Raw genomic sequence first — 13738 nt, 5'->3', positions numbered from 1 at the left:
AAAAGCCTGGACAGATGAGGAGCTGCTCCTTAAGGAGGAGCAAAGAAGGCGGTTTCCTGAGTTGGGACCTGTCACTGGTGACGGTGCTGTGAAGTCTACTGAAATGACACAAGGATCTGGAATATCCCATACAATTTGCTGAAAGAGCAGCAACAGGGCATGAGAGGTTCTACCGTGGGTAGAATGCTATCAAACAGCACCACAAACCACAGAGAAATCGTTCATGAAGGGAAGAGTCAATGGACGTGGCAAAGTTCATGACTGTTGTGAGAGGCTGCCACGGACACCCCAGACTTCAGCAGCCACCAACGTAGAGGCGAGACCCTCCACCAGCAAAAGGATCACAACTTCCTGAAAGCTCAGACAATGGTTAGCATTTTTTTATGAATAAAGTATTTTTTAATTAAGGTACGTACACTGTGGTTCTTAGACACGGCGCTACCGGACACGTAACAGACTACAGTGTAGTGAAAACACAACCTTTACATGCACCGGGAAACCAAAACGTCAGACACTTTATTGCCACACCCGCTTTGCTGCGGGCGTCTGGAGCCGCGCCTCCAGTGTGTCTAGGCTATGCATGTATGCGGATACAATGGGGTATTATTTAGCCACAAAAAGGAACGAAATTCAGTCATGTGACGCAACACGGCTGAACCCTGCAGACATTACGCTAGAGTGAGATAAGCTGGGCCCGGGCGGACAGCATTCTAGGGTTCCACTTACATGAGGACACGGTCAAACTCAGAGTCAGCTGTGGGGCAGGGGGGCCAGGGGCTGGGAAGAGGACACTCAGGGAATAAGGAGACCTTGCTTAATGGGGACAGAGTTTCAGTTCAATGTGATAAAAGATTCTGGAAATAGAGAGTGGAGATGGTTACACAACATTGTGAATATACTGATGCCACCGAATTCTGCACTTAAAAACGGTTAAAATGGTAATTTTATGCTTATCATTTCTATGTGGTAAATTCTGCCACAATTAAAAAACACTTGAAGAATTACAAATAAAAAAGGACAAGTCTTCATTCTGTAACAGGTACTAGCACAAAGGACTCCTCATTCTACACGTGGAGAGGATTTTAAAGGTGTGTGCTCTCCTAGCTGAGGGTGTCGGTGAGCCCTGGAAACAAGTCCTGGGAAGATGCGGGCGCACTGGTGGCCTCTCGGCCTCTCCGCCTGAGCCTGGGCTGGGACACTATCAGAGACTCTGTACCCAGCTCGTCACTCCGTCTTCTGAGCATGCCCACTCCCTCCAGGGTGCCCCGTCCCAGGCTGTCTGCGCCACCCCCAGGCCCACGCCCAGATGCTACTCCGGCCAGTGGAGGCCTGCTTGGGTGGTCAGATCTGCGTCCCGGGAGACGACAGAGCAGACTCTGTCTTCAGGGCGCTCAGGAAGCTATAAGTCTACAAAGTATTATCAACGCTCTCCATTCACACTAACGTCTGGCAGTACAGCTAACAGCAGGTCTGGCAGAGACAGGGCGACGGGCAGATTTACGGCTCTCCAGGAGACCCCTGCTTGTCCCGGTCGGCCTGCCTGCCTCGTGCTGGTTTCCTTCAAGCCCCTGACCTTTGATGCTCTGCTTGGCGCCCCAATTAACTTTAACCCCTGAATAAGTGAAAGGCACAGCGGCATACACACACCCAGGACGCGGACTCCTTACCGCACGCTGCGCCGTGGGCAGACCCGGCGATGAAGCACCTTCCTCCGAGCTGCGGTACCGTCTGCGTCCCAGCCAGGACCTCTCAGGCCCGTAGGCATGAGGGCTGCTCTGGGCACCCTGGGGGGGGGGGGTGCAGGGGCGAGGTCTGGCTGCGAGCCTGGCAGACTGCACACTTTTACAGAAAAGTTGACAGCACCAAGGGGAAAAGAAAGAGTTCTTCGCCTTAACAGGAGAGGGTTCTTTAAAAGCTAAATTAAAAGATACACGTACCATTTTACTGCCTTTGTTTCTAGTTTTAAATTCACAAGAGACTTCAAACACCACCAAGTACATGCTTTTTTTTAAAGTAGGTTTCACACCCAGCACAGAGTCCAGTGTGGGGCTTGAACCTAGGATCAAGACCTGAGATGAGATCAAGAGGCAGATGTCTAACCGAGTGAGCCCCTCAGGCATATGCTCTCACACATACTTTTTAAACTGAGACTTTGTTAGAACTCATGTGTTCCCCTTGACCTTCACATGAAGAACAGAAATGTTTGAAAGGCTAGCCATTCCTTAAAACTCGCTTCAATTTCAAACACTTTTCCTGTGATACACATTCAAAACATGCATTTGTCACATGTTTCTCCCTGAAGGAGTTTTCATGAGGAAAAAACATACCCTTCTCGATCACACCCATCTACTAATTAGCTAAGCTGCATGACACTGGTGCGTGGCCCGGTTCTGGCTCTCTCTATACACTGCAGAGCCGTCTTTGGCAGGAAAAGACCCTGTGTTTCCAGAGGCAGCACAAACTAATTACACCAGTTTATCCCCTGTTACCTTATCAAACAAATAACCAAAAAGATGATGCCATGTGAGGAAAAGCACAAACGCACAACACCCTCGATCTTATCTGCGGGTAATCAGACCTGCGGAGCCACGGTGCACAGATGGACCCATTTCCCCATCCGAGAATTTCAAATCGCCTCTTACAGCATCTCCCTGGCTCTGACGAGCTCGGCGTGTTCCACAATCTGTCGGCTCGTGAGACTCAGCGCAGCGCCTCTCTCCCGGCTCCTCGCTTCAGCCGCGGCTGTAAACGGCACATTGGTTCTAAAATCTACTTAGAAGAAAATGAAGTTATTCTAAAAACCTACACAGCAGGGACAGCTTATTCATGTCGGTGACACCGGCACTGGCTGCCACGCTGAGAGGATGCCCGGAGCCCGAAGGCCCGCAGCGACACTGTGCGGGAAACAGCATAAGGAAGGATGCACTCCCCAGAGTGATGGTAAGGGTGCTGTAGATGGCGCGTCCTCTCACGCGGGGCGTCTGTGAGAGGGAGGTGGGGGGGTTGGTATAGTCTCCTCTGCTCTCTGAGAAGGGCCCTCACAGAGAGGGCACTCTGGCACACAGCCGTGCACGTCATTTAAAGGATTTCAACCAACTGCATGGGCTCTCATCCATAAGGCCCTTTTCATGATATCTTATGTGAAAAACGAGGCTTCTGAGTTTATAGTCCAACAGCCAACATTATAAGGAGAGTTTTTTCCTACCGACCAAGTCTATGCGTTGTACGCTTTGTAACATACAACTTTCTAATACCGAGACCATATTTCAGAAATAGCAGTGTGCACATCATTGACTCTTTTGGCTTTCTTTATTCAAAAATAAAACAGGCACAAAAAAAAAAAAATAGAACTAAAATGTCCACTGTCACCTGAAATAGCAGGTTCGCCACAAGGCTTAAAGGTAAACTTGCATTTTAGGGTATAAATTATAATCACTAGAGAGAGGATGAATTGTTTTTCAAACCATGTATCCCAGGAAAATGCTGACCAGTGGGGCAGGTCACCCCCCTTTGTATGGGGGGCCCACAGGTCTTAGAAAGTGTCCTGAGCAGCAGGAACAGCTCTAAGGTAGCCCTCTCTAGGCACAGGACATGGGCCTTTCTAGAAGGATGGGCTGTTCCACAGACTGCCCATGGCAAGGTCACCAGCCTCCCGCAGGGACTTTCGCTTCTAGGAGGAAGTCGTGTGGATACATATGCATTCACGTCCCTCTCGACTCACTCACGGTGTACCGTGCAGGACACACGGCGCGCGGTGATGGCTCCAGAATACAAGGTGGGGGCCCGGGGGAGGGAGGGACACGCGCCCCTACGCGTCAGGCTCCAGGGCGCGGAGATCCTCCAGGAGCTCCCGGGCCGCGGCCTGCAGGCGGGGGTTGCGGCTCTTGGCCATGGCCAGGATGCGCTGCAGGGGCAGGGAGCTCCGGAACTCCGAGGCGGACTTGCAGAAGACTTCCGGCTCCAGGACCACAGACTGGACAAGCCGCATCGCGTGAAGACACACCTCTGCGTCCGGGTCTGGGGAGAGAGGGAGCGCTTCCGGTTAGAGGGACCCCCGAAGGACCCAAAGCGACAGCTGCCCCCAAGGGCTCTTGGTCTTCCTGAGTGCCAGATGCCACCACTTAGTAACGGCATGCTCACTGGGAGTGTCCCTGCCTGGTGTAACAGCACAGCTCACAAGAGCAACACGGCAAAACCCAATCACCGGCTGTTTTCTAACATCCGTCTCCAAATATTGCATCAGATCATTTTAAGATGTGGAACTAAAAACGTGAGGGCCTTGCACGCTGTCTGCTATAATTCTGTCCACTTCTAAGAGAGTTGTAAAAGGTATTACTTCAGGGGCACCTGGGGGGCTCAGTCGGTTAAGTGTCAGACTCGATTTCACCTCAGGTCATGATCTCATGGTTCGTGGGCCTGAACCCCTGCATCTGGCTCTGCGCTGACAGTGAGGAGACTTCTTGGGATTCTCTCTCTCCCTCTCCCTCTCTATTCTTCCCTTCTCTCCACACCCCCCACCACTCACTCTCTGGAAAATAAATAAATAAAGCATTAAATGAATGGATGAATGAATCAGTGAGTGAATGAATGAAAGGTATTACTTCATTTGCCCTCCAAGTGCATCAAATCCCTCAGTGGTCACATATGACACTGATCCCATCAGGGCCACTGAGTTCCACAAAGTCACACTGTTTCCACTTTCCCCCAAGAAGTCTCTCTGGGGTTACACCCTGCATAGATGGTAGCACCACTAACACGAGCTAGATTGAAAGAGCCCAACAGAGAACTACACCCTTAACCAACATGTAGCTTGGTTACAAGCTCTCCCTCCTACATCTCCCTATTGGGAAACTTTAATCTGCCATTGATTCACTTTTTTTTTTTTCAGTGTTTATTTTATTACCCTGAGAAGGAGGGAGAGAGAGAGAGAGAGAGAGAGAATGTGGGCGGGAAAGGGGCAGAGAAAGAGCAAGACACAGAATACGAAGGAGCTCCGGGCTCCAAGCTATCAGCACAGAGCCTGACACGGGGCTCAAACCCCCCAATCGTGAGATCATGACCTGAGCTGAAGTCGGACGCCTAACCAACTGAGCCACCCAGGCGCTCCTGCCATCCATTCACTTCTTGATTGAATTGGAACCTCTTGCCTAGCACTATACTTACACCTTTCAAGAAGGAAGTGGACTGAAAGAGTGAACTAAATCAGTCCTCAGTGGGAACCCACACACCAAGGTTGCCAGAGGCTTCTGCTGTTGACCCAGGGCCCCCAGGGCATGGTGACGTACCCAGGCACAGGCCATTACAGTGCTGCTTTGGGGGAGGGGAGAGCAACTGTTCCTAGTACGGGGCCCTCCAGAGACCCGGGGAAGAGCATGGCCGCCACCTGGAAGTGTGCAGGATCACTGGGAAGGCCCTTCCACCCACACAGATGGGCAGGAACTCAGCCAATGGACAAAGGATTCCCCTCGCCCTCCAGCGTCAGTCCAGCACACACCCAGCAGCCCACACGAGCAGTCTACAGGCTGGGGGAGGAGCCAAAGGAGGAAGGAGACGCCCGAGAACACACACAGATACAAGGCAAGGCCAACAGCTCGGGGTGGAGCAGGACGCTGAGGAGGACACTTGGGCGACTCAGCCCTCATCCTCGGCACAAGGGAAAGAGAGGAATCTGAAGCCAGGGGTACGCGGAAGGCAAGCACAGCAACAACAAACCCACACCCATCTCACCCCCACGGGTGGCCCAGCGGAGTAAGAAGCCGTGCCCACGAGTAAACACCGTTACCTCATTCTGTGCCACAGAGCCTGGCACACTACGGCCCAGGGGCCAAATGCAGCCCAGAAACCATGTCTGTGCAGGCTGTGGGCTAAGAGAAACTTTTACATTTTAAAGAGTTACTTTAAAAAGAGAAAGAGAGGGAGAAGAAGAATATGCGGCAGAAACCACATATAGTCCGAAAGCTTAAAATATTTACTATCCGACCCATTACAGAAAAAGTTTGCTCGACAGCCCTGACACAATGTCCAACACTGAATCGGAAATGACAAAGTTCAAGCAAGGGAAACCAAAAGTCCACAGTGGGTGCTAATCAACAGTGCCAGACTCAGAGACGAACCAGACACAGAAACAACTAGAAAAGGAATTTGAAATAAATATGATTAATAGACAGGAAAATACTGCCATAGGGTTCCTACAGTACACCTGAAGCAGGGGAATATTATTTAAAGATTAATTGAAGATTGTATTGAAACCTCAGGGCAACTAATAGAGTTTTTAGAGTATAAATGATAAGCCAACAGTGTAGATAAATTGAATATTAAAATAATCCAACAGCAAAAAAAAAAAAAAAAAGAGGAAAGAAGAAACAACTAGAGATCTGTTTGTATTTCCTTCTGTGCAGTGACTGAGGGCAGTACAGACGCACTGATTAGAAGACAGAGAATGCACAAAATAGCAAACCCTACTATACGCAGTCCACAAGACACCCGAGAAAAATATAAAGACAAAAAAGTTTAAAAAAGTATTTAAAATGCCATACAAGCACTAATTAAAGGAGGGCTACAGAGCCTATGCTTTTACTGAGCAAAGGAGACATCAGAACAAGAAATGTTACTAGGACTGAGGAGTGACACGGCGTAATGATAAACAGGTCAACACACCAAAAAGACCTAAGAGTCTCAATTATGTATGTACCTATCAACAGAGCTTTAAAAGACACAAAGCGAAATATGGTAGAACTCTGAGGGCAAATCAATTCACAATTAGAGCTGAAAATTTTAATGTCCTTATTTCCATTATTGATTTTAAAGGAGGAGGAAATGAAATCAGTAAAAATATAGAACCCCGAACAACACAAACTAAATGGGTTTAGCAACTGCATCCATATATCAGTAATAGTAAGTTTGAAATTGAATTTTTTAAAAGACATAAAACATTTAGGCATATAAATCTTACAAAATATGTGCAAGATTTGTATGCTAAAAACCGTAAAACACTGATGTAAAGAATTAAAGACAACCCATGTAAATGGAGAGAGAGAGAACCCAGTACTGTAATAATGTCAACCTCCCCACGGATCTTATACTCGATGCAATCCCCAAAGCCCAGTAGGCTCGTCTGTAGAAATCAACACCCTGATTTTCAAATTTATTTGGAAAAGCGAAGGAACTAAGACAGCCAAAACAATTTCAAAAAAGAAAAACACTGAAAGATTCAGAGTACTCAATTTCAAGGCTTATAGTTACCAAGACAGTGGGATACTGGTAAAAGGACAGACGGAGATAAATGGAACAGGATTAGAGAATCCAGGAACAGACCACAGTTTTGTAAAATCTCAACAAACATATAAATGCATTAAAAAAAAAAAATTATAGCCTTTTCAGGGTGCCTGCCTGGTTCAGTCGGTAGAGCGTGCGACTCTTGATCTTGGGGTCGTGAGATCAAGCCCCACGTTAGGCCTAGATTTACTTAATAATTAAAAAAAAAAAGATTCATCAGAGAACTCATGGCTGGCTTAATGTTGATGTTTTATTAAAGACTAAAACCACCTTATCTTGACAGACAGACAGACCTTCAAGGTCCAGTACACTCCACTTTCAGTAAATTTCTGTTTAGGTTTTCTCTACCCTCGCCCCTCCCTCCACAGGAAGTATATAATCAGTCACTCCTCACAATCCCAAGTGCAGCTCTTTCAGCCCACAGATCCTGTCTCCCTGCTTTAATGAAACCACCTTTTTGCACCATAAAAAACTAATTAATTAAAAAAGTAATAGCCTTTTCTGGGGCACCTGGGTGGCTCAGTTGGTTAAGAGTCTGACTTCAGCTCAGGTCACACTCTTGCGGTTCATGAGTTTGAGACCCGGGTCAGGCTCTGTGCTGACAGCTCAGAGCCTGGAACCCACTTCGGATTCTGTGTCTCCCTCTCTCTCTGCCCCTCCCCTGCTTCTACTCTGTCTCTCTCTCTCTCTCTCCCTCAAAAATAAATAAATATTTAAAAAAATATAATAGGCTTTTCAACAGTTAGTGCTGGAAAAACTGAAAATCCGTATATAAAAACAGAGAACTTTAATCCATATCTTGCCTCACATATAAAACTTACATGAATTAATTAAAAACTTAAATGTAAAACCCAAAACTAGAAGAAAACAAGAGATCATCTTTTGTGACCCTGAGTTTGGTAAGGATTTCTTAGGTATAAAACGAAAAGCACAATCCATACAAGAAAAAAAAAGGACAACATGGGATACACAAAAATGCGAAGGCCAACACAAAAAGATGATGAGAATCTGCTTGGTGACTGCACTGGAAGGAAATATAGACTAAGAGAAAGATAATTATGTACCAAAACCGTACAGTGAGGAGAATAACACAGAACTCGGGTCCGTTCAGGCCACAGACTAGCAAATTCTGAGTTATAACTACTCAATTTATCGTTTAAAACAATCATGGAAAACCTTATTACTGAAGACTGAGAACATTCCTATAGATGGCTCAATTATGAGTCTGGAGGTAAGTGAATCAACCATAATGAGAAAAGACAGTCATCTGACCCCCACACAAAACGACACAGGTGTGAAGATTATCTGACAAGAGTTTTTAAGCAGCTGATATAAAAGTTATTCAATGAGCAACCATAACAAGCTGGAAGCAAATGAAAAAAAAAGTCTCAGCAAAGAAATCAAAGTATAAAGAAGAATAAAAGGGAGTTGTTAGAACTGAAAAATAACAGGGGCACCTGGGTGGCTCAGTCGGTTAAGTGTCCGACTTCGGCTCAGGTCATGATCTCACGGTTCGTGGGTTTGAGCCCCGCATTGGGCTCTGTGCTGACAGCTCAGAGCCTGGAGCCTGCTTCAGATTCTGTATCTCCCTCTCTCTCTATGACCTTCCCCTGCTCATGATGTCTCTCTCTCTCTCTCAGAAATAAATAAAATATTTTAAAATATTATTAAAAAAAAGAACTGAAAAATAACAATAATTGAAATTAAAAACTTGACAGAGAAAGAACAGAAGGGACACAGAAAATGATCGGTGGACTAGAAACTCGGACAACAGAACGCACCCAATCTGAATAACAGAGAGGAAAAAGATAGAGGAAAAAAGAACCCAAGGCCCTGGGTCCAGTGGGACTATGAAGATCTAACATTCATGTCATTGCAGGGCTGGAAAATACCCTAAGACAGAATGGCTGAGATTTTACCCTATTTGGCCAAATACACAAACTTACAGATCCAAAAAGCTGAGCAAACTCAAAGCAGGACAGACGCCAAGAAATCTACACCAAGACACACCCTAGCCAAACTTCTGAAAACTAAAAACAAAATAAATCTTGAGAGCTGCAAGAGAGAAATGACACATCACCTATAGAAGAAAAAACAACTCAATGATACCGATTTCTCATCAGAAACCACAGAGACCAGAATAAAGTGACACATTTTCCACATGCTGAAAGAAGAGAATCCTCAACCCAACAGCCTAGGCCCAGTGGAAATGTCCTTCAGAAACGAAGAGGAACTCAAGACATTCTCGGATGAAGGGCAAGTGAGAAGGTCTGTCGCCAGCAGACCTGCTGTACCGGCCTGGCTACGCCGCACAAGATGGGTACAGGGCGGTCACTGCTCAGTCTGTTCAGTGACGGCCTGTCAGTAGAGTCGCTCAGCCGCTCCCTCGCATCGCTGCCTCGCCGTGCACTTCACTGGGTTAAATGTCCTGAAGGGACCTGAAACCGAAGGAAGCCTCGCACGCAAGTACGCGCCCTAGACAGCGGCCCACGGAGACCCAAGCAAATGTAAGTCCCTGATTTGACTCCTGCCACGGCCCTGTGACCAACGTCCCCCGCCCCGCCCCCACCTCCCAGCACCTTTCCCTTGCGTGGCGCCCGTAGATAAGAGCCCCACTCTTCTGGTTTGAACAGACCAATCCAGCCTGAGCCCAGAATCCTGAAGCCCTTCAGCCGCAGACCCTCATTAAAGCCCCAGGTCCTGCCTCTGTCTGCGCTCTGCCTTGACTTCCCTGTGGGGCCCCTCAAGGTGTCCTACAGGGCCTTTTTCAATCAATCTTGTGGGCTACCGTTGAACCGCAGCTCACCATCCAGCAACCTGTGCTGCACTTAGTAAGTGTTACTTTGGCAATTCATCACACAGCCCCAAAGCGGAAACAACCCAGATGTCCATCAAGCAACGAATGGACAAGCAAAACATGGCGTGTCTGGGACACTGTCCGGCAGGGAGAAGGCAGAGAGTCCTGACGCGTGCTAAAATTCTGAGATGAAGGTAAATCCTTAGATACAGGAAGTGGACTTCCCCCCCCCGGGGGTTGGGTGAAGAGAAACGGGAGTGACGGCTAATGGGCAGGGCGCTTTCTACAAGTGGTGATGAAAATATTCTAAAATTACACAGAAGGCAGTCCTGTTCGCACAACTCTGTGAATATACTGAAAACTACCGAATTACACACTATGCATAGTTGAATTTCATGGCTTATGAGTTACACCTGGTTTTAGGAAAAGGAGGTTAGTGGGAAAACCGGCAAAACTCTAATGGGAGCCGAAGGTGAGGTTCTCACGCCGCACCGATGTGGACGTGCTGCCTCACTAACCAGCCCACGGTCACGCGGGTGCTCACGCCGGGGAAGGGGGGGGAGCATGACTGAACTGTTCTGTTCCCGCAGGTGACGTGTCATTTCTCTTGTGGGGCTTTCGATGTTTTTTTCTTTCTCTGTTCAATCTCGTATGTACAATTTCTGCAACTTTTCTGAAAATCTAAAAGAGTAAACTGAAGAGAAAATAGCTAAGGGAACTTTTCTGAACAGGAAAAAATGATAAAAGAAATAATCTTGGAACGCCAAGAAAAAATACAGAATGGAAAGAATAAAAATAAGGGTACATCCAATAAACGTTGCCCCTCCTCTTGAGCTCTCCAAATGATGTTTGCTGGTTGAAGCAAAAATTATTTCAGTGTCTGATATGGCTCTCAGTGTAAACAGAGGGAATATTTACGACAAGTTTAGAACAAATGGGGGAAGATAAGGGATGAAGGGAGGTAAAGCTTGTACACATCATCTGAACTGGAAAGAAGCTGGCATGAGTAGACAAGGATTAGTTGTTATATAGAACATAAAGCTACATGAATAAAAACATTCTTCTTGGGTGGTGGTGTCAAATGAAGTTAAATGTTACACACAGAAAACTGCACAAATGTACACGTACAGTTCAAAAAATTTGGACAAATGTATACCCCCATATAANCCCGCACCCCCTCCCCAAGCTCCCACAGCCTCTCCCCAGAGCTCGTGCACCTCCTCCCCTGCAGCCAATCCCAGCCCTTGCAAGACTGATGCTCTGACTCCCATCAGCAGAGATCCGTTCTGCCTGTTCTTAAAAACCATGTACATGAGCCCACACTTTTTAAAGCGCTATTTCATCATTAAAGTTTGGGCACTGCAAAACAAACGAAATAATATTCTACTTGTTTTTTTTCCCTACATTTTTATCAATTTAGCCCCCTGTTGACATTCTGCGGATTATTTTCCTCTCACAAAGTCTAACTAATAAGCACTGAGATGGACAGAAAACCCCTGCACTGCACTGTGTGTTCTCCCNACATTTGGGAGTGGGGGGTGGGGGGGTGGGGGAGAGAAGTGAGCTGGGAGAGTCACCGGCAATTATAAGCCACCAATGCAACTTCCCCGGGTGGCATCCTCCACAGCTCGGAGCGCTCACATCACTGGTACCTGTCCCAAATGTTCCCGATGAGCATGCAGCTCATGCAGTCACATCTGTCCCCAGCAGCAGCACCTGGAAGGAGCCGCACTGTAGCCCGGCGTAAGTAACACCATCATCCGTGCTGCCTGTCAAAGTGACCTGCTCTGCAAGGTACACCATCTCGGGGTGCCGGCCCACGCTGGGCCCACGCTGGGCAGGGGCACTGGCTGCTACCCAATGACTCAGTGGCAGGCAACACTCTTCCCACAGGGATTTGGGGAAAAATCCAAACTGGAACGTTAGGATGTAACCATATCTCAATAATATGATAAGGAATTTTTAAAGTGCATTTCTCTGAACACCTAGAAGTGAAATGTTTTACCCTAAAGCTGGTATGTGCTGACCCGGGCTCCTTAGAGACAAGCCCCTGATGGGGACACCCTCCCTCTATGGGAAGGAAGGTCTAAGAACTCCCCTTGCCCACCTTCCTACTCACCGTCCCTCCCCATTCTCCACACACACTCATCATCACCATCAAGTTCACTCTGCGGGTCCCAAGCTGGGTCCCCCAGGACACCAGTTCCCCAGATGGTGATGGGTGTCTCCACCTACTCCACGCCCACCCCACTGAGCAGGGGAAGGAAGGAGGGGCAGAGTGGTACTCTGGGGATTGAGCCGTAGCTAATTAAGGACTAGAGGACAAGGACGCGTCACTGAGGTGTCCCCAACTCCACACACCCCCTGGCAGCTCTTCACAGGCACTGACTCCCATGTCACACCTCGCACACACGGACACTTGCGCAGACACAAAGAAAACTCCCCAGACACAGCCCTATGGATCTCCCGAGATCCAAACCCACTTCTTAAAGTACAGCTCGCACACACGTTCCTGTGCACTCCCATACAGCCCCACACACCCACTCTAACACATGCTCGTGTGCACGCACTCTCACACATGCTTACATACACCCATGCACACATGCTCCGCACACTCACACACACTTACACATGCTCCCACACACTTCGACACACATGTTCATGCTCACACGTTCTCAAACACACGGTTTTTCTTAGTTTATTTATTGATTTTCAAAGAGAGAATGGGCATGAAGGGGGGAGAAGCAGAGGGAGAGGGAGAGAAACAGAGAGAGAGAGAGAGAGAGAGAGAAGCCCAAGCAGGCTCTGTGTTGTCAGCACAGAGCCGAAGGTGGGGCCCAAAGCAGGGCTTGAACTCACAAACCACAAACTGTGAGATCATGACCTGAGCCGAAGTAAGATGCTTAACTGACCACCCAGGCAGTGGGTTTTGCCCCTTAGCAAAACTACTAAAACAAAGGCGGGCTGGGCCATTGTCTTCTCACGTGGGAACCAAGGGCCTAGATCATCCGCACCATTAGTGTAAAGACCACACGAGGCGGCGAAGGGAAGCAGCTACCACAACGCCTGGCACGTAGCTGGTGTTCCGTGCACAGCAAGTCCCACAGCAACAGACAAACTCACCCCACTCCCACGCTTGCCACGAGGGCCTTCGGTGTCCTTCCAACAGAGCAGGACGCTTGCACCAGGGCTCTTGCACCACAGACCCCGCTGGCTGGAGCGCGCTTTCCCAGGGACCCTAAGGGCCTCTGTGTAAGTCAGCTGCTCACTAGCCCTCCACAACCACCTTAAAATTAACACAAAAAACGAACGCGGCCCTCCTATCCCCTTTGCCAGCCCTCGCTTTCCCAAGAGCACTGTAAACATCACAAAACACATTGTATGCTTTGTCTATTTACTCTCTCTGTTCTCCCTCTTTGCCCACCAGCTCCACAAAGGCAAGGATTTGGGCCAGACTCACTGCAGCATCCCTGGTACCTAGAATGGTGCCTGGCACACAGCAGGGGCGGGCACGTGATAAAAGTTTGCTGAGTGGATTAAGGAATTACGTAATTAGAAGAAAGCTCTGCTATCAGAAGTAAATCCAATGAGAAACACTCAGGAGGCGCTCTACGCGGAAAGCACCACTCGCTAGTAGGGGAAGGAAAGGTCCACTAAGTAGTAAAG

The 13738-nt window shown here is 48.0% G+C and overlaps 1 protein-coding gene across 2 annotated transcripts in view; it reads right to left on the bottom strand.

The window, feature by feature from the left end:
• Positions 1 to 3290: 3290 nt before the first annotated feature.
• HSF2BP (heat shock transcription factor 2 binding protein) overlaps positions 3291 to 13738 on the bottom strand; it is a 93106-nt gene continuing 82658 nt past the window's right edge. For both annotated transcript variants that reach the window (XM_077755442.1, XM_077755443.1), the window contains exon 9: positions 3291 to 4017. In XM_077755442.1, the coding sequence (XP_077611568.1) occupies positions 3809 to 4017 (209 nt within the window). In that variant the 3' untranslated portion in view covers positions 3291 to 3808. The remainder of the gene's footprint in view (positions 4018 to 13738) is intronic.

This window comes from Crocuta crocuta, unplaced genomic scaffold (genome assembly GCF_008692635.1).
Source record: "Crocuta crocuta isolate KB4526 unplaced genomic scaffold, BGI_CrCroc_1.0 scaffold675, whole genome shotgun sequence".
NCBI classification, from domain to species: domain Eukaryota; kingdom Metazoa; phylum Chordata; class Mammalia; order Carnivora; family Hyaenidae; genus Crocuta; species Crocuta crocuta.
Note: the sequence above shows the minus strand (reverse complement) of the source record. Positions and strands in the feature narration are given on the sequence as shown.